Source organism: Microcaecilia unicolor, chromosome 1 (genome assembly GCF_901765095.1).
Source record: "Microcaecilia unicolor chromosome 1, aMicUni1.1, whole genome shotgun sequence".
NCBI classification, from domain to species: Eukaryota; Metazoa; Chordata; class Amphibia; order Gymnophiona; family Siphonopidae; genus Microcaecilia; species Microcaecilia unicolor.
In genome coordinates this window covers 704,595,125-704,622,662 of record NC_044031.1, presented here as the reverse complement: position 1 = coordinate 704,622,662, position 27,538 = coordinate 704,595,125, and the positions used below count along the sequence as shown (strand labels likewise).

General features: G+C 40.5%; 1 protein-coding gene across 6 annotated transcripts in view; it reads left to right on the top strand.

The window, feature by feature from the left end:
* The window catches only part of CGNL1 (cingulin like 1), a 229,473-nt gene that overhangs the window by 130,308 nt on the left and 71,627 nt on the right, over positions 1–27,538 (top strand). For all 6 annotated transcript variants that reach the window (XM_030188928.1, XM_030188953.1, XM_030188921.1 and 3 more), the window contains exon 9: positions 25,417–25,623. In XM_030188928.1, the coding sequence (XP_030044788.1) occupies positions 25,417–25,623 (207 nt within the window). The remainder of the gene's footprint in view (positions 1–25,416; positions 25,624–27,538) is intronic.

Genomic DNA, 27,538 nt, shown 5'->3' with positions numbered 1-27,538 from the left:
TTAGGTGGTGTTATTTTTCTAAGACTAACACAGCTTGCACTGTTCACTGCAAGTTGCATTATTCAGTTTACATAGTATTCCGGTGTTTTGCATGCATTTGCATGCTTTTTATCACATAACTATATATCCCAATGATAACTAGTATTAAGGTATGTTACAGTAATATAAGGCATGTTAAGAGAGAAATAACACATGGTATGGCCATAATATACCTTAGAAACTATCCTCCATAGATGTTGCAAGGAATTCATGGAATTAGAAAGGAACTACTTAAAGGAATAATAAAAAAAAAAGAAATACCTTTTTTTGGTAGATTTGGAGCAAGTGTTTGTCACAGGGACTTCTTAAACTTTGCACACTGCTTGGTGGGACTGGTTTGGTTTGTGGATGGTGATGTCTTCCAAATTTAAATAAAATTGTAATTGTATTGTCTTCCAGTAGAAAGACCTTTCCTGTTTTCTTTCTCCTCTTCAGTTTCCTTGTGGGAGTTCACTCTTTGCAGTTTTATTTAGGTGTGTGTGTTTTTTTAAATATAGAAACTCACATGGCATTCGCCCGAAGTTTATTTGTATGTTGCTTCCCTTCTGCTTAAATTTAAGCTATTTTTGGATATAAACTTCCTGACCTGTTTGTACCTGTGTGCTTTGTGTTACATATGAATTGCTTTCATGTACTGAGTTGTCTTTCTTTTGTTTTCTTTGCATGATTCTCTGCGCAGTCAGGGTCAGATGCACTAAACCTAACGAGCCCACAACTTGCGTTTTAAACTGGTTCCAGCCAGTTTAAAACGCAAGTAGTTTACCGGGGGGCATGGACTAAGGGCATTTTCCCTGCCACGGTAGCAGGCAACGAAAACGGAATGCAAGCTATTATAATGAGCTGCACTACCGTTGTAGCCCATTATGAGGTGCACTACCGTTTTTCTGATTCCCTTACCATAGGAACCCTAACGGGAGGTCTGCACCTCTCGTTAGGGCTCCTGTGAGGGAATCGGAAAGGAAAAGGGCTCCCCAAAAAAGGTAAAAAAGAAAAAAAAAAAAGCAGGGAGCGCATGTGATGGGCTTCCTTTATGGAAGTACTCTCCCTGCGCTTGTGAGAGATGTCTTTTTTTTTTTGCTCTGCCGTTTTTTTCCCCCTGCTATTTTGTCTTCGCCGCACCACTTACCCCTCCACAGCAAAATGTTTCTATTTTCCTGGTTGCTGGAGAATCAGGACATTATGCTGGAACCGGCGTAAGCCTGCCGATATCTTCAATGCCGGCTGCCCGCGACTCCAGCTTTGATTGGCTAAAGTGACCAGAAAGAGGTGCATAATCGAAAGGGATGTCCTGATTCTCCGACTGGCAACCAAGGAAAATAGTGAATGCAGCTGAGCTACAATGAGTAGCTCATTTGCATTCCCTATCGTTGATGCATTCCCGTTCCCTGCCGATTCGCTATGGAATCGGTAGGGAACGAGAATTACCAACGACTTTAGTGCATCTGGCTCTCAGTCTCTTAACAGAAAATACAGTAATAATGTTATTGTAAGGTACATTCTGCCCACAATTGCAACAGCCTTTAAGCAATTCCACTGAGAGACACTGAGCACCAGTGATCCTTGTTAAAAAGATGAAACCTGTCTCCCACAGGAGTCCTCCATCCCTCCCTTTCCAAGGCCTGATTTGTAGAAGGGAAGGGAAATGGGACTTGATATATACTGCCTTTCTGTGGTTTTTGTAACTACATTAGAGGAGTGTGGTAGCCGTGTTAGTCCACTCTTAAGGTTATCAATAGAAATCAAACAAAATAAAACATGGAAAAGAAAATAAGATGATACCTTTTTTATTGGTATCATCTTATTTTCTTTTCCATGTTTTATTTTGTTTGATTTCTATTTGTAACTACATTCAAAGTGGTGTACATAGTATATTCAGGTACTTATTTGCACCTGGGGCAATGGAGGTTTAGGTGACTTGCCTAGGGTCAAAAGGAGCTGCAGTGGGAATTGAACCCAGTTCCCCAGGATCAAAATCCACTGCACTAACCACTAAGCTACCTGGGCTTTAGTAGTTGACCCTGTCTGAAAGGAGTCTTCAGTTTTCACTGTGCTAATGCACAGTTGTTCCGTTTGGAATCTGGAAAAAAATGGTACATTTACAAAATCTTGGCTAAAATGAAGAAGTTCAACTTGTTCTTTTAGTATTTGTTTGGAACTGAAAAACTATGGGAACAGAATCAAACCTTTCACGCTTACAAGAAAAAAAAAATACTCACTGGCTGAAATAAAGCATCTGAAAAGTACTTTGGAAAAATTTCCTTTGGTGTGACTTCTATTTCTTATCTGTAAATCTCAGTATAGCAGAGAGGACAATTCAGAGCAAGAACTGCTGACCTGGTGTAAGTGGTTGATAAGAGTCTCCAAACATCAGGCCAGCATGATAAGCTGTCTCCACAAAACAGACAGACAGCAAAATCTTCTTTAGAGATTAGACAAGTAGCTCATCTGGTTAGGCCAGATATATGGTGCTGAATAATTCAATAATCTGCTTGCTTTAACCTCCACATACAGCTCGCCTTTATTTGCCACTTTTCAGGTGACTGATATCAATAGTTATATTAGAAACAGAGACGGTATATGTTGAGCATAATGTAATACAACAACTGTGGTTCAATTAGCACAGATGAGATGCTTTATACAAGCATTTTTCTGTGTACACGTACCAAAATATTGTAAATTGGAACTACAGGGTTTGAGGGTTTTGGTCTACTTTGTAAAGGGAAAGAGTTCATGAGATCAGTATGTCTGTATATGTCCCCTTAGTTTGCTTGTTGTCCTGTTCACACCAGATTTTCAGACCCTGTCAAGAAGGATATGAAAACTGGTAGGAGTGTGGACTTGGTTTGGCATTTTATTTATTTACTGAGATTATTTAACCACCTTTATGAAGAGATTCACCCAAGGCAGTGTACAGATGAAGAGACTAGAAATGAGCAGTTGGTGTGGATGGGCAAACTGGATAGGCCATATGGTCTTTACTTTCATTTTCTGTTTCTCTGTTCTTATGTTTTTACACTATACCTGACCATTTGGTTACATGTACTTTCTCATTCTCTGTACCATATATGGTGATACCTGATAATGCCTTCAACATTTTTACCCTAACGGGGTACTAGTGAAATTGCATATCAATAAGTACACAGGTTCATTCCTGTACACTGTACTGTCCTGTCCTTAGCCTGACTTCAGCGCACTCTGATTCCCTCTTTTTCCTCCCAGGGTAACCCCAGCACACTCTGTTTCCCCCCCCCCCCCCCCCCCCCCCCCAATTCCAGTTGCATTTCAGCAAACATTCTGTGCACCCTCCTTCTGTGAGGAAAATAGCTTTTGACCTTCCCCCTGGCCCAAAATTAGCTGGGTAGCCCAACGGGCAAATGAGAGAGAGAGAGAGAGAGAGACATATATATAATTGTAAACGGGCCCGCTGCTCCAGTATGAGGGGAGGAAGCTGCCTCCCAGGAATAGCCAGAACTTCACAAAACTGCCACCAGGAAATACTTCAAAACATTCCTTTATTTTCCAGATTCATAAACAAAACTTCACTCCAGAGTAGAGACTTGCTTCTCAGGCAGGGCTGTTCTGCCTTGCTTAGTATATCAACCAATTACACAAAGACTTTGCCCCCTTTCCGGAGGGGAATGCAATAGTCCTTTGGAAATCCCTGCTTTTTTGGTCCCAGTCAGTAGCAATAGTATTTGTCCCACAAGCAGGATTTCCCCTCAAGACAGTGTTAATCACCAAGCAGCCTTTACTTTCAGGAGGTTCAATACTTTTGGGACTTCCTTCCACCCAAGGTATTTCAGCCTGCTTCAGTTCTTCAGGGACCTGTCTTGTCCAAGGATTTTCAGCCTGCACTGCTCCTCTCCTCTTGAACTGAACCCCTCTTCCCACCAGGCAGCCCTCCTTCATAAACAAGCCTTTCAACTTCAGAGGTTCTCACAATAATCAGGTTTCAAAACAGATTAGTAATTCCACCACCACTCAGGGTTTCCCCAAAAGAAAACCAGGCTTCTCTATTTAAGCAGGGTTTAAACCAAAATAAATTCCAAAACCATGTAGGTTTCCAAACCTTCAGGGGCTGCCTTCCTCAGCTCTCAAGCTCCCATTCCATTCTGCTTTCTTCCCCTGCTCAGGCTGATTAATTCCCTCTTCCATCCAATCCTCCTCCTGCTTCTCAGCCCACCCCTCCCTATTACAGGTGGGCAGCATGATATACAGATTGCTGGTCCCGGGAACTGGCTCCTTCATTCACCCTCCCTCTTGTGGTCAGAGACGGTATATGGCCAGCTTGCCTATCCCCTGGGATCTCACTGCTAGGACTGGAAATGCATTCTGGTATATGTAGTTCATGGTTCTGCTGCTTCACTCTATACATCGGACATGTAGCCTTCTCACAATATATATATATATATATATATGTTTGTTTTGTTTAAGCCATTCCACTGTCAGCTGTTCTGTCAGCAGAAAAAGTATTCTGCATTCTCCACACTGTGACCATATGAAGTAATTAGTGAGCAGAAGTGCTAGAATTTGTGAAGCCAGAGGGATTCCACTTGGTGAGAAAGAGAGGCAACAGGAACACGTTGGCTGAGCTCTGATGACCTCCATTTCGGGGGGAAGGTGGGGGGACTGTAATCACCCCAGCAGTCCCAGACCTGTAGGGAATGTGTTGCTTTCGGATTTCAGTCACAAGCTGAAGGGAAAAACCTCCATGGATGGGATGTACCAGGTGAAAAACAGTAGAGGAAGAAAGGAAAACTTGTCGCAGATGGTGTCCAACAAACTTCTTTATTTCAGCAAAACTTATTCCAATTACTAGCTGCGTGATATGTAAATACTGTATTTTTGGGAATCATTTATTATACACTATGTGGTAACTGCTGGTTGGACAAGGGTGGGTTGGCTGGATGACAACTATTTTCATAGTCTGAGCAGTTTAGTAATTTTATTATTATGGAAAGGGACTGAGGTTAATGTACACTGTAGATTTTATCACATGTGATATATTATTAGCTGTTGCAAGTGACTGCAAAACCATTTTGAAACAACTTTAATTTTAGACATGGGTAGACTTCCCAACAGACAAAATAAGTCATTACCTAGTGCTGGTTTCCCCTGGGGCACAGGGTGTGGAAGTTGAAGGGAGTTATTGCTCTGCCCCAACAAACTCTGGCAGCAGGGCTGGATCATCACAGGGGCACTCCAAGAGCCAGTGGTGACTTTGAAGAGGACCCTTTCCCCAACTGGAGGGGACTGATTGTCCATGCGTCAGGTCAGCCTAGGGATTGAATCTGCTACATTTCAGATGTCGCATTTTTTGCAGGGATAATCCACTCTGCCCTGATTGTGACAGTGTTAAGTGGTTTACAAAATATAAAATCAATAAGTTAAAATAAATTTCCAAAGATAACATTTCCAAATGCATATATAAATTTCTACAAGTAACACACAACACCAAATACAGGGCACAGATTTATGGTGAAAAACAAAAAGATTAATGCAGAATAGTAGACTGGTAACAGGAAACTCAGTTTATCGGGATTTTTCCCTTGAAATATTTTTGAAAGGCAGCAGGATTCTGGGACCTGTTTTCAGCGCTCAGTTCAGTTCGAAGTTTTTCCTAGCAAAAGAAAGATTTTACTGAAAGGGAGCATTAGATATTAGTATACAGCCCAGCAATGCTTGCTACAGGTAGGTTCTTTTTGCATTTTCTTTATTAGTTTAGCATATGTGTGCGTCTTTAAAGTTTTTAAGATGAATTATTTTCCATTCCCATTCATGGTGAAATTTTAAGACATTGGCAAATATTTAGAACCGTTGCCTGCAAAGCAGTTAGAAGCAATTAATCTTTTGACCTGGCTGTACGAAATCCGCACTTTTAGTGCAGTCTTTGTCTGGAATGTAAGAGCCTGGGAACTTTAAAATGAATTTAATCCTTTTGGCCCATGCAAATTATTTTCTTCAGAATATGACCTTTCCATGTTTAATGTTGATTTTCCACACTTGCCCTTTTCCCTTGGTATCTTATGGCTTATTTGTATTTGACAACAGAAGGGTTGCCTCAGATCCAAATTATGAAAATCTTTCCAAATTCAGTTCTTGATACATTAAGAAATTATTTAAAGAAATATTTCACAGTTTCACACGTCCATTTTAGTTCAAAAAATGTAATGGAGAATCCATTATTGTGATGCTATGTTTTTAAAAAACGAAGATGAACTGCATTAGGAAGCTTGCTATACAAAGGAATATATTTCCTGGTCTTGTATTCTACCAGGTCCAAATATTGTTTGTTCAAGTCTAGATTGCAAACTTTAGTTCTCCAGATAACTTGTTTTTTTGTATGCTGTAGCCTTTGTAGTTGAGTTTTAGGAAGCCCTGCATAAAAGGATTGAGAATAATCTGGATGTGATGTAGTAGTCTCAGTATGAAAATTGTATTGCATTGTACTGTATTAGATGATATATGTAATTTTTTTATTTGTTGTAAATCACTTTGAGGGGCATAATCGACCAGAAACGCCTATCTCCATGGGCGTTAATCTCCGAGAACGGGTCCGTGAAGGGGCGGAGTGAACCGTATTTTTTAAAAAAAAATAGACGCCCATGCTTTATTCGCCAAGGTGTGAGCTGGGCGTTTTTGCTTTTCACCGATAATGGAAAATGAAATCGCCCAGCTCAAAAACGAATAAATGCAAGGCATTTGTTCGTGGGAGGGGCCAGGATTCATAGTGCACTGGTCCCCCTCACATGCCAGGACACCAACCGGGCACCCTAGGGGGCACTTTTACAAAAACAAAAAAAAAGGTAAAAGAGCTCCCAGGTGCATAGCACCCTTCCCTTGGGTGTTGAGCCCCCCAAATCCCCCTCAAAACCCACTGCCCACAAGTCTACACCAGTACTATAGCCCTAAGCGGTGAAGGGGGGCACCTACATGTGGGTACAGGGGGTTTGGGGGGGGTTGGACGACTAGTAGCATTAAGCAGCACAATTGTAACAGGTAGGGGGGGGATGGGCCTGGGTCCACCTGCCTGACGTCCACTGCACCCCCTAACAACTGTTCCAGGGACCTGCATACTGCTGCTTGGGAGGAGGGTATGACATTTGAGGGTGAAAGTAAAAAGTTGTGAAACATCATTTGTTGTGGTGGGAGGGGGTTAGTGACCACTGGGGGAGTCAGGGGAGGTCATCCCCGACTCCCTCTGGGGGTCATCTGGTCATTTAGGGCACGTTTTGGGGCCTTATTCGTCAAAAAACAGGGTCCAGGAAAAGTGCCCTAAATTCTAGCTACAAACGCATCCATTATCGGCGAAGGGCGCCCATCTCTGTTCGGGTGATAACCACGCCCCAGTTCCGCCTTCACCACGCCTCCGACACTCCCCCGTCAACTTTGTCCGCATCCGCGACGGAGTGCAGTTGAAAGCGTCCAAAGTTCGGCTTTCGATTATGCCGCTTTATTTGTTTTTGTGAGAAGAACGCCCATCTCCCGATTTAGGTCGGAACTTGGGCGTTATTCTCGTTCGATTATAAGCTGGTTTGTAGCCCATTGGGGAAAGTGACATATAAAAATGTTGTACCTATGGGAGGTAAGAAATGCTTTAAAATATTTACAAAACATAGTGAGCAAACAAAAAAAAAAAGCAACACTGGGCCTTCAAAACTGAGACAACAGGAGTATTTTATTGACAAGTGACCCGACACGGGCCGTGTTTCTGCATCAAACAATGCCTCCCTCAGGGGTTAGAGTCTGGATGTAATTTGTTTAGAAATATATATATGTGTCCAATGTCTCCGAAAGTAAACGGAGAAGATCTTTACAACCAAAATCGCCTGTCAGACTATACAGCAGCGATGTAGAGTGAAGAACTCCTGTATAAGCCTTTTCTTTAGCAAAAGCAAATAATCCTGTATAGTCTGACAGGCGATTTTGGTTGTAAAGATCTTCTCCGTTTACTTTCGGAGTTCATTGGGGATCTCTGGTAAAGTTTTGTCTTGTATAGAAGAATTTCTTTCATGTTGATATTATAGAGTTAAAATGACCAAATTTCCACAAGTTGGACTCCATCTTGTGGAGTATCTCAAGGATTGCCATCTTTCTGTGGTCATTTTTCTGTTTTGGGGGCTAAATTCTTTTCATGTGCTGACAATATGTTCCTGTTGATACCTGTTCATGACTTAGCACAGTTGCCCTTATTGCAAATTTTGTTTTGCATTAGGAAGTTAGAAATGTTATGTTCTTCAAATGATTTAAAACTCAATAAGGATAAAACCAAGTTACTCTGGTTAGATTGAGTGGGCAAGAATATACCTTCAGATTTACCATTCCTTGATAGTTTAGTTTTAAAGATTGACAGGGTGTCAAAGATATTATATATATATTTAGATACGTCATTATCTCCCTATTGTCCTGCATGTGAGCTTCATTCCGTATTTGATTCCCATCTGTCTGTACCATCTGTTGTGCTTGCCTTAGCTCCACACGTGCCTCTGCATTCTTTTGTTTGGCCCCTTCTCTTTAGAATTTGTTACCTCTTCTTTTGAAGTCTGAGCTTTCATTTCCCCATTTTCTCTGTCTTCTAAAAACTCACTTGTTTTCTCAGGCATTTCCTTAATTCTATATCTCTCCATTCTTAGGTGACAGGTGTCTCTATTTCCCTACCCGTCTTCTTTGTTTTCCTTCTTTCTGGTCTAGTCTGTTTCTCCTGTTCTTCTGATATTGACGGTCCTTTCCTGTTTTCTGCATTTTTTATTTTTTTTTTCACCACTTTGATTTGTTGTGAAAGTCGATATATCAAATCTCCAATAAACATAAACGCAACTCGTGTTGATGCATTTGTAAAATCTGCTTTATATAAGTTATATTGTTTAAGAAAAATCCGTTCTTGCTTTGTGATGAAACATTTTTTGATTGTGGTTCAAGCAGTGATCCTCTCTAAATTAGGTTATTGTAATGGCTTTTATTGTCCTCTTTCAGCCAACTTGACTGCTGAACTGAAAATATTGCAAAACACTGCAGCTAAGATGATCATGGGGCAAAAGAGATTGGGTCACGTTAAAACTACATTGATCAATTTCCATTGGTTACCCATCAAAGCCTGAATTATTTTTAAGCTTGCTTGTTGGGTATTTAAGATGTTCTATGGTAAATGTCCAGAATATTTAATTTCTTTATTTTCATTTCCATTATCTCGTATTTCATCACATGCTATAGATTCATGCCTTCTTTATTTTCCATCATTTGTAAAAATAAGACTTACAGAAATGATGTCAAAAGAGATTTTTTATCAGGCAGTTTTAACATGGTGTTCAATTCCAGTTGATATTAGAAAGATGAATTCTTTCCTACTGTTTTGAAAACAATTTAAAGCTTATCTGTGTAAAAACTTTCTGCTTCAGTGATAATCTTTTTTGGTATCTGTATCTTTTCATTATTGTGTAATAGTTAATTCTTGTGTTATCCTCTTTGAACCTTTGGGAGTTAGCAGACTACAAACATTGTTACCATTACCAGTGTGTCAAGGCAGTGGCTAAAAGGATAGTGATCCTGAGAAGACAAGCAGGTCTGGGAAAACCAATAAAATATTTTGAAAATAAAAATTAAAAAAAAAAATAAGAACATAAGTATTGCTATACTGGGACAGACTGAAGGTCCTTCAACCCCAGCATCCTGTTTCCAACAGTGGCCAATCCAGGTTACTAGTACCTGACAAGATCCCAGAACAGTACAATACATTTTATGCTGCTTATCTTAGAAATAAGCAGTGGATTTTCCCCAAGTCCATTTTAATAATGGCTTATGGACTTTTTCTTTAGGAACCTATCCAAAGAAGGAACCACAGTCAACACAAGGAGCTCAGGATTCAAATTCGGGTCTCCTACTTGCAATATAGAGCACTAACAATGAGCCATTAAGGCTGGTCTAGATCACAGTAAACAGAAAACCCGTAGTATAATTGGCCCTTGTAGTTGCTAAATGTTTCTTCCACCCCTTCTATTCTCACAAATTAATTGTTAGGAAACTATTTGAGTAAACACCCATTATTAGAGGTTTCACTTAAAGTTCCTTCAACAGAAAAGATGTGTAAAAGCTTTCCTAATGGTTTAGTGTGGCATATAGTGCAGAAAAGGTGCAGCACTTTGAAGTCTGGGGAATGGTGTAGGCAGTGTGATGAGCACAGGTGGCCCAATCAACATGCTGTCCACTGAGCTGCTCAGAATGCCTGAGTTTTTCACGACTGTTCACAAAATCATTTACGGTGAGGCACCTGGATACATGATAGACCTTATTGACCTGCCAACCAGAAACACCACAATATCTGCATGATCATACCTAAACCTCCACTACCCAAGCAACAAAGGACTCAAATACAAATCCACCTATGCATCCAGCTTTTCTTACTTAAGCGCACAACTAAGGAACGCACTGCCAAAAGCTGTAAAAACTTTGCTAGACCACCTAAATTTCCGGAAAGCACTAAAGACAGACCTGTTCAGAAGAGCATACCCCACCGACCCAACATAAAAATACATGGACACCTGCGACACAATATAACCAAAGACCGAAATGGACATTACCTGACTCTTCCTCCCCCTCTCCCTCTCTAAGTTCCCTCCAATTGTACCTACCATACATGTACCTTATCTACCACAATATCACCTTGTATTCATTCATACCTTGTATTTGTTCAGACCGGAATCAGCTAACACCGTTAACGGTAATATATAAGCCACATTGAGCCTGCAAAAAGGTGGGAAAATGTGGGATACAAATGTAACAAATAAATAAATAAATAAAAATGGAACAAAACATAGCTACCAGTGGAGTGCGTGCTAATTAGCAAAACATAACATTGCAGTCTCTGAAATCTAAATGAATGGATAGATATAACTTTTCTGAAAAGTGTGCAGTATACAGACAATACCAAAACAAAATATCAAGATATGTATCCATCCATGACAGAGAACATGAGCAATTGCAAGCCATTGAACATTGTTACCGGTTTGTTTATTTATTTAGCTATTGTATTTCATTGTCTTCATGGATAGTCCCAGAATTTTCTGAATCATTCTTTAGCTAATTTGCTTGTATTTTTTGCAAGTACTTCCAGTAAGAGTTTTATAGCACACGTGCTGCAGGTGCTCTGTCCTGGTCTTTCACTGAGCTACAAGATTTCAGCTTTTAAAATTTTTCTTATTATTTTTATTTTTGTCAAATGCTGACATGTGCCAGTGTATAAATACCTTAAGTTGTAAGTGTATTGTCTTATAATAGCATCATAAGTACTGTATTTTACCCGATTATGATCATTTATTTTTTCCAAGTGGAAGTAATTATAGAAAATATTTCTATTGGCTGGATTTTGTCATTTTGGTCCCTGAACATGTTTTGGTCCCTGAACTCAGACACTTTGTGGTAAGTAGTGTAAATCTTCACTTTGCTGTCTTAATTAATAGGCTATGCTTTGTTTAAATACCAGGATCTTAATATTACACTGGTTACAAAGAATGGAAGATTTTTATCCAATATTTTATGGGCCTGGAGCTCACTGTGTGCTGAAGTAACCACCACCTAAAATACAACATTCCAGGTCAGGTACTTCAAGTAACAGGTATCTAGTAGCTCAAAAGAATATTGCTGGCCTTGACCGGATTCTATGGCAACACATTCCATAGCTGAGTTGACTGAAAAAAATATTTTCTTAAATTTTGTTTGCCATTGATGAGTTTTCTGTGCAGTGACTCCAAACAGGCTTAAGCATATCTGTTAATATTCAGGATTTATCTCAGTCTAGCAGTAAATAGCTGTTCTTTTTTAAAATCTTCCAAACCTCTTATGACTTTTGTAAACCACTGTCATATATTTCATTTAATTCCTTTATTAAAATCTTATATAATGCCATTGTGACTTAAAGTGCATGCCTGCTCGGATGCCTCTTTTAATGCAAATAATCATTTTTCAGGATATATTTATAAGTATTTAAATCTCAAGGGACCTAGAAGAATCTGACTGGTGTACTGTGTTCACTTGTATTGTCTGTACCTGGATTCCTTAATCTGAGTCCTTCCCATATTGCTCCAGTGCACAAAAAAATGTTTCTTTTAAGTGTAAATTGTTTCGAAAGATGTATTCATTGCATAGTGGATCCCCTTAGGGAGGGACTGATGACGATACAACTACTGTTGACACACTAGAAATACACTTGTGCATAAGATGTGTGTGTGTGTGGGGGGGGGGGGGTGTGTATGGTACGAGAATGAAAGCAGATACAGTATTACTATTCTGATTGAAAGGCTCCAGATATTTCAGAGAGCGTGTGTCTTTTCATCAGCCACTTGACGTCGTATTCTGGCTCAGCTAAGCTCTATCCCTAGGTCTGATGCATTGTTCTTTCAGCTTTTAACAGTAGAGCTTTATATTATTACATCTGGCACCAGCAAACAGATTCTTTTGGAAGGCCTGCATCTTGCGGAAGCTTATTCAGGCTCACAACAAAAACTCATTTCATGTTCTCTTCTTTTAGAGTATGAACATGTCTTTGGTAGTATTTTTTCTTGCCAAGCTTTAATTCTTTATATTTTACTCTCTTCTAGTAAACGTTTTGACATACTCTTGAGATGCAAATAATTTATCAGGCGTACTTGGGTGTGTAAAGTAAATCCTTTTTGAGATGAAAATTGTGTTTCTCAAAAAACAAGCAGGATTGTGAATCATTGCACAAGGGTGACATCACTGATGAAGCCCGGTGCAAGAAATGCCTTAATATTTTCACTAAAAATCTGTAAATCTTGTGACATGGTTTCATGTTTATTCGATAGTACCATAGAGTATTGTCAGATTTTTAAACTTCTTTTTTTGCGTCGGCTCAGTGTAGGCCCTTTTTGGCCTTGAGCTCCCAGTTGGGGTAATTTTTTCACTTGTTTGATTTTTGTTGCAGCTATTTTTCAAGACAGAATGTCACAAAAGAAGACCCCAGCTGCTTCAAGAGGTGTTCCTGGTGCAATAAGACAATATCTGTTACAGATATCCATGGTGCCTGCAGTGCCTATGACCCAGCCATGATCCCTCTCATTGTATTCTTTGTTTACAGATGTCCAAGAGGGATTCATAATAGAGAAAAGTAGAGAGAAAAGCTTTTTGGTGATAATACTGGTCTATTGGCATCACTCTGCATAGGTCCAGGAGCTGCATTGGATGCTGCGAATGCATCGGCACTGAGAGTATCTTGGTCACCTTGACATTGATCATCAGTAGAACCTACCAGGGGCAGTTATGGTTTGATTTCCACCTGAAGAAGATGGATTCAACCTTGTCTTCATTGGTGCTAAATGAGCACAAGGCACAACATTGAGTGAAGGCTGAAGTTTCTCAGCATCGCTCCCCATCGCATGTGAGTTTCACAATTTGCTTCTTCAGAAGGAACCGCTGTTGCAAAAACAGTGTACAACATTCAAATCAACTTCAGTTTTTGCAACAGTGGTTCTTTCTGAAGAAGCAAATTGCGAAACTCTGCATGAGTAAAGGAAACACTTTTATGGGAACACCTGTTGTTATAGATTGAAGAAAATCGCTTTTGCAACCTTGTGTAACTATGTACCATCAAGGATTCATCTTAAATATTGATACATACTGACGATGATGGTCACTATTGGATGAAGTCTTATAAAGTTGTTGGAAAGATCTTGATTACCATCAATCAGTGACTGTGGATTTTGCGGGAGATGTCACATACCTCCACATGGTTGATAAAATCTGGTTATTGAAACATCAGACATTATGTTGGAGGGTATGGACTCACTGAATGTTGTTTGTTAAGATGTGGTTCATGATTAGTATCCTGATGTATTAGTTACGATATCTATAATAAATAATAGAATGTTTCTACAGTTCAAGTATGCTTTTTGAAAGAGTCTGTTTTGTTGAAATTAGTTTAACACATACAATTTGTTGCAGAGTGTGCTAATTGTAATAGTATAATTTGATAAGCATACAATTAACATTGATTTCCCTAATATAATAATTAACTATCAAGATTTGCCTGAAAATTCCTTTTAATCAGGCCTGTGGCAACTAATACAATGGGAAATATTTCTGTATCTGTCTGCACATTTTCTTGGTCTCTGATTGCATTGCTCGATAGTCACAGAATAATCTCTTAGATCTGACACCTCTATAATCGATGCCGTTCTGGTGTTTGTCCTTTACCACTTTGTCCGGTTTTCTTGCATTGGGCTTTTAATCAGTTGGAAATGGAATGTCCCAGATGATCATAATTTTTGCCTTTGTGAAGAATGGGATGGTCAGGTTCCTGCAGACATCCACAAAACACTTGTGGCAGCTCCAGCATATGTCACCATTCACCACACGCCCTCCTCCATCTGGTGGGACCAGTGCCCCTAGTCACTTCTGCTGCTGCTGTTCTGCTCATACCACCGACTCTTCCAACTTATACGGGGCAATTCAGCTGTTTTCTGGATCCACTGACCTTTACTAGCTAGAGGAGACAACGGAGGGAACACAGTGACAGTAGGAGGAGGGATACAACAGCACCGGTGCTGTCAGATTAGGGGTGGGGGCTGAGTTTTGCGGTCTGTTACAAGTGTTTAATAGGTGCCTGCTAGTATATTCATAATCTATTTTTGCTAGTAGGTTGAGAATAGTTGATTTCATAATCTTTGTATGGTATTGTAAAACACAAAAGAAGATTCCCTTTTGAATGAATGTATAGAGAGCATTGTTTCATTTTGCCAATCTTCAACAGTGCCTTATTCTTTGTGTCCATTGGATTATGCTTCAGGCAGATGGCTTTATTTAAAGAAGGTACATAGAGCATATTGAACCCTGGAGATCAGGCGCTTCCTAATAATTATGGCATGATTTATTATACTGGTGTTCACAAAAGTATTAAATGGAATGGATGTTAAATATGTATGGTAAAGTTTAAAAATTCAAAAAAGCTTCATTTTGTAGGTCTCGGGTGCATTGTACTTTAGATTCAGTGCATTTTTATCCTACTTATATCAATATGGGATCAAAGTGGGCCACAGAGAGAAATTAACAAAATCTTATAAGAATACCAAAATATTATCATAAATCAAATATTAAAATATTTATGAAATAAATTTTCAGTTTTACGAAAAGCAGCTAAGAGAATAGTGTCTATCTGAATAGGTATATTATTCCAAATTTTACGTGATTGAAACATAAAAGAGCCATCCAAAAGTCACTTAGAATGAATTTCTGAAGAATTTATTCTGAGATCATTTTACAACTATCTTAGGGGTCCTTTTACAAAGGTGTGCTAGTGTTTTTAGCGTGCATTAAACGCTAGAGATGCCATATATTCCTATGGGTGTCTCTAGTGTTTAGCGTATGCTATTCATTAGCACACGCTAAAAATGTTAGTGTGCCTTTGTAAAAGACCCCTTTAGAGAGCAAACTTTTGGCTCTTGATAGGCTTCCGCTGAGTTTTGTGATTCTATCCCAGGATTCTTAGCACATCATTTCTACACATTTTTCAACATGTAAAGAGAGACCCGTTGATATAAAATGTAATAAAATAAGAGTCTGCGATTCAAACAGACTTGTATGTTTAGGAGCTGCTGCTGAACATGCACGTCCACCGTCTTGTTGATTTTCAACAGCATTTTACAAATAGTGCCTATGAAAGTGTTTCAAACCATCTCAGCAGTATTTGAATAGTGTGACAGCAACAGACTACCTATACAGATAGGGGGTGATTCTATAAGTGGGTACCTCCTATTAGGCACCCTGATGTCGCTTGGCGAGAACCTATTCTATAATGGCATTTGGGCACCCAGATTCAGTTATAGAATACTGGGCCAACCTTGTATCAGGTACCCTAAAATCTAGGCATTCACAGTTACACTAAATGTAGACCTGATGTAATAGCTGGTACCTGAATGTGGCAAGGGCATGTGCAACTTACTCTGTTTTGTAAGTTTGTGCAAGTAAGTGGCAGCACTGCCCATGTGATTGCCCTTTCATTTATGTATTGTGCCACTTACACACACCCTTACAGAGCAGTGCTTAGCTGTCACTTAAGTGCATAAGTGTATTTTTACCCATGAAAGTGCTAGTTTAAATGCCTAGAAACATACTGCCACAGAAAGATGTAGCCCATTGTTAGAAATGGGTCCTAGATAACCTGAGAACCTATACAAAGAAAGAACTTCCAAAAACAAATTGCTGAAGCAAATCTTAATTTATTATTTCAAAATACATTCTTGCAAGAATGGGTGTCTCTCAAAGCAAGTAGGCACACGTATCCCTTGATTCTTACCGCATATGTTCTTTTCACTTGTAACATAGATTTCTGCCCCTAAATTCTTCATTGGATATTGATTTCACATCTATAACCTATTACATCAGCTCTAGGCATCATATGTCAACCCCACCCCCTCTTGCTGTTCCCTTTGTCTTTTCTTCCATAGCTACAGAGTTTATCTTGCAAGTGTCCACTCATGGGTAGCTCTCATGACTGTCTTACATTCTCTTATCTGCAATATTAGTACACACAGAGGGGCATATTAAAACGTGAACGCCCATCTCCATGGGCGTCTATGTCCGAGAACGGGTACGTGAAGGGGCGGGACAGACCGTATTTTTGGAAAAAATGGGCGTCCATCATTTTTTTTGATAATACGGTTTGTGCAGGGCAAATGCATCAGATTTGTGCGGATTTGAGCTGGGCGGTTTTGTTTTTCAGCAATAATGGAAACCGAAGGCGCCCAGCTCAAAAACGAACAAATCCAAGGCATTTGGTCGTGGGAGGGGCCAGGATTCATAGTGCACTGGTCCCCCTCACATGCCAGGACACCAATCGGGCACCCTAGGGGGCACTTTTAAACATGAAAAAAACCCATTAAAATAGCTCCCAGGTGCATAGCTCCCTTACCTTGGGTGCGGAGCCCACCAAATCCTCTCCAAAACCCTCTCCCCAGAACTCTATACCATTACCATATCACTTATGGCTGAAGGGGGCACCTAGATGTGGGTACAGTGGTTTTTTTTTTTGGGGGGGGGGGGGGGGTTGGACCTGGGTCCACCTGCCTGAAGTGCACTGCACCCACTAAAAACTGCTCCAGGGACCTGCATACTGCTGTATTGGAGCTGGGTATGATATTTGAGGCCGGCATACAGGCTGGCAAAAAAAGTTTTTAAAGTTCTTTTTTTTTGGTGGGAGGGGGTTAGTGACCACTGGGGGAATCAGGGGAGGTCATCCCCGATTCCCTCCGGTGGTCATCTGGGCACTTTTTGGGGACTTGTTCATGAAAAAAAGGGTTCAGAAAAAGTGACCCAAATTCTCGCTAAAAACGCTTTCTTTTTTCCATTATTGGCCGAGGGTGCCCATCTCTGCTCGGCCGATAAACATGCCCCAGTCCCGCCTTCACCATGCCTCCGACACACCCCCATCAACTTTGTTCTTTCCCACGACAGATCACAGTTGGAGGCGCCCAAAATCGGGTTTCGATTATACCGATTTGGGCGCCCATGGGAGAAAGGCACCCATCTCCCGATTTGGGTCGGAATATGGGCGTCCATCACTTTTGAAAATAAGGCCGACACAAGTATAGTTATACCCTTTATACCCAAAGATTTTCTTTCTGCAAGGGCATAAGCTATGTATTTTGCTTTCTGCCATTCTGTTAAGTGAAAAATCAATATATATACATATTTCTCACACCCATCATGACAGTATAGACTTTGATTTTCCATCTATTGTCCCATCCTTCTTGTTGACATCAGGCTTTGAGCCACCTGTTGAATTTCTCTGTATTACGTAGGGCTTTCCTCTCCCTTTCCATAGGTAGGTAGTACTTCTGAAAAAACTACAGTCCAAACCAAAGACTTTAGCCCCACCACTACCTTCTGGAAAGCTCTCTGTGATCCAAGTGTATTATTGTTGTCCACTGGTGGAATACTTGAAGCAACAGATCTCTGGATGTACACATTTCATACTTTAAAGCCTTGTACTAGTCCCCTCGCTTTCTAATATGCTGTGTATTATGTGCCCTAAGTATCCTTCAGAATGCTGTATCATATATGTATTCTTGTGCTTGTATTCATAAATAAACATACTGTATGAAAACTTTAGTTCGGCAGTTCAGGACTTGATAACGTTCTTGGATCTAGTGGATTCCTTTCCAGATTTTACAAGGTTTCTACTAGTAGTCACTCATAATGTATGATTCATGTTATTATTCCCATACTTACCTGATTTTAACATTACCCCCCCCCCCCCAATTTTGTAAATGGCACCCAAAGTTAGGAACACAGGTGTGCAGTTATAGATTAGGGCCAATTATGTGGGGAACATAATTAACTAATTGGCCATAGACTGGCGATAAATACCAATAATTGGCATTAACAAGCACTAATTGGCACTAATTTGATGTGCATAACAGACTTATGCCCCTATTCTATAAACAGTGCGTCTAACTTTTCTCACTCGCAAATTCAAAGGGGCTGCTAATGTGAGAGGGTCATGGGCATGTCAGGAGCATTTGGATTATTCTTGTGCTCTCTTTATAGAATAGTTGCATTACATGCTACCATTTACACCAGCCATAGACATGACATCAGTGGTTGCATCTAAAGTTTGTCGTATAACTGTGATCTTACCTAGGATTCTGTACGAGATTTAGCATGCGACTTGGCTGTTATAGAATACTAGCACAGCGCTCAGTTTTTTGGTGCTTAATATTTAGCAACCTATATAGAATTTACTCCTATAAGGACACCTCTATAACTGTGTGTATGTAATTACGTGTGCCCATGGCACTCTCATGCTCCGCCCACTTGTAACCCCCTTACATTTATGCCTGCATGTTCACTACGCGTTATTTAGTAAAATAGTGCATAAGTGCATTAGTGTGTAACTGTGAGGAAGGGGTACATGTCATGGAGGTCCCTACTCTTTATGCACATAACGTCTAGAATACTGTAAGTTGCATTATGGAACACTTAGGCATGAACATTTACACCTGCCATTGACATGATGTAACTGTTTGTGCCTAACTTTAGGCACATCAGTGCCAACTTTCACTAGTATTCTATATGCTGTTCTAGAATTGGTGCTCAGTGTTCAGCATTGGCACACTGTTCTGCCCCAGCAACCTTATACTGGTCTTTATAGTGTAGCTCTAAAATGTGTTCAATGGTATCCTCACTTCTTAGGATTTTTAGTGCTGCAGTCACTTCCTATGTGAGCAATCCATTGTGTGTAATGTGCTTTCACATGTACTGCAGCCACCCCTGCTTCTCTGTATAAGCTTTACTACTAGTGCTCTTTTCTCCAGCAAAGACCTCCTCTTTCTCTCAGCCGAGCTTGAGTCCTTTGTCTACCTGCTGTTATTTCCTGATAATCTCTACTATCTTTGCTCTAATGGGTCAATATAAGTGTATGACCTCTCTCCCCAAGCAAGGACTGCCTTCTATGACCTCCCCTGTAGCCTGCTCTCAGACTGTGTCCCTATTGGTCCCTTTACTTTGCCCTTTGGCATTGTGGGTGTTCTTCTTGGTCCCTGTGAGCTCAGACACTTCCACCTTGCCTCAGAAACATATGCTTTTCTGCTCCCCTGGAGTGAAAGTGCCTTTTTACCAATACGGCACAGGTCAGCACCTCAACTCTGAAATGACCTACCATAAAGCCTTTTCTCTTCAAAACTCCATCTCCACCCACTGCTGCAGCATTCGGAACTATGAAGTCTCTTGCCTTAGGGCAACGAGTTTCTGAGAATCTACATACTGAGTAAATTAGCCACATTTGTTCAATAAAGTACATTTCAGAAAAGAACAAAGACTCTTGTGTGTGCCGATGTGCTAAGGTTATACTGCCTGGATATTATAGCACATGAACGCTTTAGAAGTGCCCAGTATCACATTCCTACCTAAAGATGCCCAGTTATAGAATTACCCTCTCTGTCATTATTTAGAATATTACAAAAATGAACTTTATAAAGAATACCTTCCAATAAATACTGGAAAGTTATAGCTTGATTACATTGTAACAGGCAAACTTTTTGTATCGGTAGAGCTACTGTTTTAGCATGCCATATGAGGTTTGCCACTTCGCCATGCTCTAGTCATGCTGTGATTTATTTATAACCTAATTACTGGAGCAGTTATTACATTTTGCCCTGGATTAGTCGCTTGAAGGCTTTGCTAAGTGCATAGGCTCACAGCTGGCATGTTCTTGTTATGGTGCTTTAAAAATAATCTCTCAAAGCAGGCAGAATATGTGGGAATGATGACTTATGATAAGAGCCCTATGTCCACGAAATGATTTTGGGTTTGGATTTTCAATTTAATTACTCACCAAATTCAGAGGGAGTTATAAACAAGTATATGTTATTTCCCCATCTAAGTGGTTTGTGAGGCAGTGGAGGGTGAAGTTACTTGGCTGAGGTCACAAGGAGCAGAAAGAGTCACTATGTGGTTCCATAGCAGCAGTGTGAACTTCTGTGATGGATTAGAGAGCGCCTGTAATGATTACCAGACCAGCCATTAAAGCTTAAAGAGCCATCCCCACTCTGTTGTTCCTGGTGGCCTTATGTCTCTTCATTCCTCCCCTTGGTTTTTAGTGGCTGGTCTTCTAGTACCACACAGGTTAAACATTAAAAAGAACTATTTTTCTTTACACCTTATTAACTTGTTTCTGCTTTTTTTTTTTTTTTTTTTTTGCTGGCAAGATTATCAAACATAGACTATCTTCAAGTATAGTTTGAGCTGATAACTAGGTGGAACTATTGGCATCTTTGGTTGTAGAGAAGATACGAGTGAAATACTGATTATTCGGTTTTGTACTATATTTAAGCAAGCAAAGGAGAGAGGAAGCATACTGTGAATTTAGAAAAAGAAGATTCAGAGCAAAGGGTTATGATCTTGATTTGGAAGGAGAAAATGTCAGAAGGAGGGGTGATGGTTGGAAGCACCTAGCAGTAGAGATGATAGTTCCCAAAACTGCTAGAGTTCAGGCATGTGAGACAATAGACATGGTGGTGACTCAGTAATTGGGGGGCAAGTGGTCCTCTGTCAACAAATCTGTTGTAAATACTTTACCAAATTATACAGGCTGCAGTCATTACAGTTGCATTGGGGATTATTAAGTGTTTGATCTAGTAGTGCTAGCATAGAATATGATGGCGATTCAGGAACACAGAGCTCATCTAATCTGCCCAGTTTCCTTGCTTGTTGCAATATCCTGTACAACACTGAATTTCTGGCTTTTCCTTCTTTTTACAATTAAAGATCCTGTACTTACATTAGAGACTTCACCAAGCCTTTAACGTAACTCCTGAAGGTGTTCAGAGAATCCCCCTTCTAATACCAGTGTACAAGACTATCCCTAGAGGGAGTAAATTGGGATGACTGCCCTGGGACCAGTGTTTTATGTGGGGGGCCCCAAGCTTTTGGTGTGTTCTCTCTCCTACCCAACCACAGCAAGAGAGCAGCACTTATTATTCGTAACTGCTGCCTCTTTCTGGCTTCCCTCTGAAGTATGAACCACACAGGGCCTTTTGGTCCTGCTGGATATACTGGCATCACGCATTTCAGACCTCAGATTAAAGCTGGTAAAGAAGGTGGCAGATACCTTTAACACGCTGAGCACCTTCTGCCAACAGGAGGTGGAGAAGGGTTATATATGTGATAGGCTAATATTCACCCCAGACCTTGCACCCCTCCTTTTATCAGCCTCTACCACTTTATTTACTTACAGATTTGTATCCCTTGAAAAGAGAGATGTGGTAGCCATTTTAGTCCACTTCGAAAAGCAGTCAATAGAAATAAAATAAAACATAGAAAAGAAAATAAGATGATACCTATTTTATTGGACTGACAATACATTTTTTTGATTAGCTTTCGAAGGTAGCCCTTCTTTGTCAGATCAGAAATAAGCAAATTTTTTGATAAGTAACAGCATATATAAGTGAAACATCAAAGTATTTCAGTGACAGTCTGAAAGGATGATGAGGGACAGGGAGATATGCATGGTGATCAGAGGGTGACAAAGCAGTGAAATTTCATGGTTTATAATGGGCTAGAAAACGCAGATCTTTAAGTCCTGTCTGGTGGGTGTCAAAATATTTAATCATTTTGACTTCAAAGGTCTTGCGTTCCTGTATTGTTTTAAAGTTTCCCTTAAGTATTCTCACCATGAAATCATTAGTGCAATGTTCTGGTTTTCTAAAGTGCTGTCCCACAGAGGTAACATCCTGGTTGGCATTGGCATTTTTCATATGATGTCTATGTAAATTAAATCTCTTCTTCAGCATCTGGCTAGTTTCTCCAATATAGCACCCTTCGTCACATTTTTTACACTGGATGACATATATTACATTGGAAGATGAGCATGTGAAGGATTCCTTTATGTTGAATATTTTTCCTTTGTGAATGACTGTGGGGTCTTGTGAAATGTTTTGGTATAGTTTGCAGCTGGATATATTGCAAGGATTTGTGCCATTCTCTTCTTTATGTGTCTCTGTTGAGAGCTTGTTTCTCACTAGCTTGTGTTTTAAATTGGATGGCTGTCGGAAGGCCAGCACTGGAGGGGTCAATGGTTTTCTTTTCCTTCTATTGTAACAGATTTTCCCTGGGTGTTTTGAGGTAGGAGGCAATATTCTTGGAGATTATTTTGGGGGGTTGTAGCCTTTCTGTTCGAAAGATGCAGTCAGGATTTTGAGGTGCCTATCTCTGTCTCCTGGGTCAGAGCAGATACGGTGGTATCTTGTGGCTTGGCTATGAATAATGGATTTTTTTGTATGTGAAGGGTGGAAGCTGGAGTTGTGGAGGTAGCTGCATTTTTCTGTGGGTTTCCTGTATATGGATGTTTGTATGTAGCCATTGCTGATTGAAACTGTAGTGTCCAAAAAATTGACTTTTTCTGGGGAGTAGTCAATTTTTAATCTGATTGTAGGATGGTATGTATTGAAAGAACTGTAAAATTGTTTCAGAGTTTCTTTCCCTTCAGTCCAAATCATAAAAATGTCATCAATATACTGGTAGTATTTAAGGGGTGTGGTCTGATATGTATTCAGAAATGTCTCTTCCAGTTCAGCCATAAAGAGGTTAGCATATTGAGGTGCTTCCCTGGTGCCCATCGCAGAACCCATGATTTGTAGGTAGATATTATTGTTAAATGGAAATAGTTGTGAGTTAGAATAAATTTGATTATCTTGGCAGTGGAGAAGTGGTCCAGGGTCAGGGTTGGGGTGGAGCCAGGAGATGGGCACCAGTGATAATTCAGTGTCTGTGCTCGCATACCTAACTGGGGAAGGACAGTGTAGAAGGCTATCCTAACTTTGCCTGGCTAGGTACGTGGCTACAGTTCTGAAAATCAGCAGTATCCATGTACCTTCCAGGTACTGCTGCTCACCCAGAGATATTCAGCACTGAGGCCCGGATATGGCCACATTTACAACTACCTCAGAGCAGGTGTAAATTCGTGTGAAAACACTGGAGCACTGATGGATGATTTTATAAAGGCACGTAGGCATCTTTGTTATAAAATGTCAATCTCAAATCCCAGTAAGGAAAATGGAACGTATGTAATCATTAATCATCGATTTCAAATCTATAATAAACTAATTTATGTCTTGTACCTTCAAATCCAAGACTTCTTTCTTGATTTCATTATCAAGTCAAGATGGAGGGGCATAATCAAAATGGACACCCAAGTTTTGCTGAGGACGTCCTCGCAAAACGCCCTGGTGGAGGGGCGGGGAAACCCGTATTATCGAAACAAGATGGATGTCCATCTTTCGTTTCGATAATATGGTCAGGGACGCCCAGATCTTGACATTTAGGTCATCCTTAGAGATGGTCATCTCTAGACTTGGTCGTTTCCGATTTTCGACGATAATGGAAACCAAGGACGCCCATCTCAGAAACAACCAAATGCAAGCCCTTTGGTCATGGGAGGAGCCAGAATTCATAGTGCACTGGTCCTCCCGACATGCCAGGACACCAACCAGGCACCCTAGGGTGCACTGCAGTGGACTTCAGAAATTGCTCCCAGGTACATAGCTCCCTTACTTTGTGTGCTGAGCCCTCCCAAACCCACTACCCACAACTGTACACTACTACCAAAGCCCTTACGGGTGAAGGGGGGCACCTAGATGTGGGTACAGTGGGTTTGTGGTGGGTTTTGGAGGGCTCACATTTACCACCACAAGTGTAACAGGTAGGGGGGGTTGGGCCTGGGTCTGCCTGCCTGAAGTGCACTGCACCCACTAAAACTGCTCCAGGGACCTGCCTACTGCTGTGATGGACCTGGGTATGACATTTGAGGCTGGCACAAAATGTTTTTAAAGATGTTTTTTGAGGGTGGGAGGGGGTTAGTGGCCACTGGGGGGAGTAAGGGGAAGTGATCCCCGATTCTCTCCAGCGGTCATCTGGTCAGTTCGGGCACCTTTTTGGTCGTAAGAAAAACAGGACCAGGTAAAGTCATCCAAGTGCTTGTCAGGGACACCCTTTTTTTTTCCACTATGGGTCGAGGATGCCCATCTGTTAGGCACGCCCAAGTCCCACCTTCGCTATGCCTCCGACACCCCCCCGTGGACTTTGGTCGTCCCCGTGACGGAAAGCAGTTGGGGACGCCCAAAATCAGCTTTCGATTATGCCGACTTGGGCGACCCTGTGAGAAGGATGCCCATCTTCCGATTTGTGTCGAAAGATGGGCGTCGTCCTCTTTCGAAAATGAGACTGTTAATCTTCATTTCATTTCTATCAGTATTCAATCCAAATAAAATATGAACTCATCTTCATCAGATCTTAACAAATTCTGATTCAGAGTTGCAGTTCAGACATGATATGTTTTGAGAAATCTCTGGAACTTTGAACTGGAGTTTGTGAAGATCTGAGAAAGATGTTTATTCATGTAGCCTTAATGCATTTATTTATAGATTTGGATTGAATATTGATTAGAAATGAAATTAAAGTTCATCTTGACCTGATGTAGGTAAACTCGTCTGATTTGAAGGTCCAAGACTTATAAATTGATTTATTATAGTTTGATTCTGGATGCTTTTATAACATGGATATAAAATACTTTTGAATATTTTTATAGGTACTCTGTTATATAATTTCTCCATATTGGACAGATGAGTGATTCATCTTTATACCACACCCAGTTCAACCTAAATTTTGTTTACAAACATTTTTGCTGATAAAATTTGCTTAATATACTATACTAATTTTTTAAAATACAAATGTTGGAAAAATATAAAACCTGAGAATGAGATGGCTCAGTTATTCTTTTCTTTTTTTTTTTCTTTGTCTTTTTAAGCTGGTTTTAAAAACCACATGCAAATATTTTCATGTAGAGCAGTGCTAATGGACCATATTTCTATCTTTCAGGATGCCAGCACCTCAGCTGGTCAGAAAGACTTCACAGAGCAAATGAAAATTGATGCAGAGAATCGAGCAAAGGAATTGGCTGAGGAAAACAAACAGCTGAAAAGACAACTTAAAGAGCAGGAGGCCAAAATGATTGAACTCGATCAACTGATTCTTGACCTGAAGGAAGACGACAACAAAATGAAGGAAAAAATGAAGCGATGTGAGGTACTATAGACCAAAGTCTCTCTGGGATTTGTTCCTTCTCTTTTCCTTTTTATATTGAGCCCAACTGATGACTTCATGTTTGTAGAACACTTTATTTGAAGGCCGAGTTTTTAGTAAGGGAGTTACTCTTATGTTAAAATGATACACGGTAACTTTTGTGAACAAGTTTGGTCTAGTAGGTTCTAGCATTGTTTCCTTTGAATTTCTCTTCAGAGAAGTGCCAATCCCACTGCTGGGGCTCGTTTTAACTTGCATATTGCAAACATTCTGGGTTCTTTCTGCTTTCTTTGACCCTGTTTCTGAAGCATTAAAAAGCATAAGATGGTTGGTTACTTTCTTCTGCCTCTTTTTTGTCCCATAAATTTCCTTATTCTTTCTTCTGGTCTTTTCTCCACAGTTGTGAAATGGAATAGATATTGAGTGGGATTGAGCTGGTAATAGAAAAAAAAAACATTTGTGCCAGAACTCAAAATGGGGGCCAAGTGCGCTAAGCAATTAGTGCATGAATCAGCACGTGCTGCTAGATTACAAGCATATTAAGTTATTGCACTGTCATGACAGTGCTTGTTAATTCATTCACTAACTGCATTCTGTGCTTTGGAGTAGAAAATGGATGTGGACTATGCATTGCCGTTGGTGTGTTACTTTACCATATGCTGCGCTTACACAGTTAGGGCAGGTGCACTCGCCGCTGTCTAAATAAGAAGTGGTAAGGGCATGTACATTGAGGCCTAGATTCTATATATGGCACACAAAAAAAATTGGTGCTCAAAAAAGAGCTGTTCTATAATCTGTGCTTAAAGTTAGGCACGGTTTATAGAATAGTGCTTATGTTCGGGAATCATGCCTAATTTTAGACGTGACCATTTGCACAACCTGAGTGGTGCAAATGTATGCATCTAAATTAGGTGTGTATCCCCATTATTCTATAACGATGCACATTAATTTTATAAGCACCCCCATTCTGCTCATGACCCACCTACAGTGGTGGAAATAAGTATTTGATCCCTTGCTGATTTTGTAAGTTTGCCCACTGACAAAGACATGAGCAGCCCATAATTGAAGGGTAGGTTATTGGTAACAGTGAGAGATAGCACATCACAAACTAAATCCGGAAAATCACATTGTGGAAAGTATATGAATTTATTTGCATTCTGCAGAGGGAAATAAGTATTTGATCCCCCACCAACCAGTAAGAGATCTGGCCCCTACAGACCAGGTAGATGCTCCAAATCAACTCGTTACCTGCATGACAGACAGCTGTCGGAAATGGTCACCTGTATGAAAGACACCTGTCCACAGACTCAGTGAATCAGTCAGACTCTAACCTCTACAAAATGGCCAAGAGCAAGGAGCTGTCTAAGGATGTCAGGGACAAGATCATACACCTGCACAAGGCTGGAATGGGCTACAAAACCATCAGTAAGACGCTGGGCGAGAAGGAGACAACTGTTGGTGCCATAGTAAGAAAATGGAAGAAGTACAAAATGACTGTCAATCGACAAAGATCTGGGGCTCCACGCAAAATCTCACCTCGTGGGGTATCCTTGATCATGAGGAAGGTTAGAAATCAGCCTACAACTACAAGGGGGGAACTTGTCAATGATCTCAAGGCAGCTGGGACCACTGTCACCACGAAAACCATTGGTAACACATTACGATATAACGGATTGCAATCCTGCAGTGCCCGCAAGGTCCCCCTGCTCCGGAAGGCACATGTGACGGCCCGTCTGAAGTTTGCCAGTGAACACCTGGATGATGCCGAGAGTGATTGGGAGAAGGTGCTGTGGTCAGATGAGACAAAAATTGAGCTCTTTGGCATGAACTCAACTCGCCGTGTTTGGAGGAAGAGAAATGCTGCCTATGACCCAAAGAACACCGTCCCCACTGTCAAGCATGGAGGTGGAAATGTTAT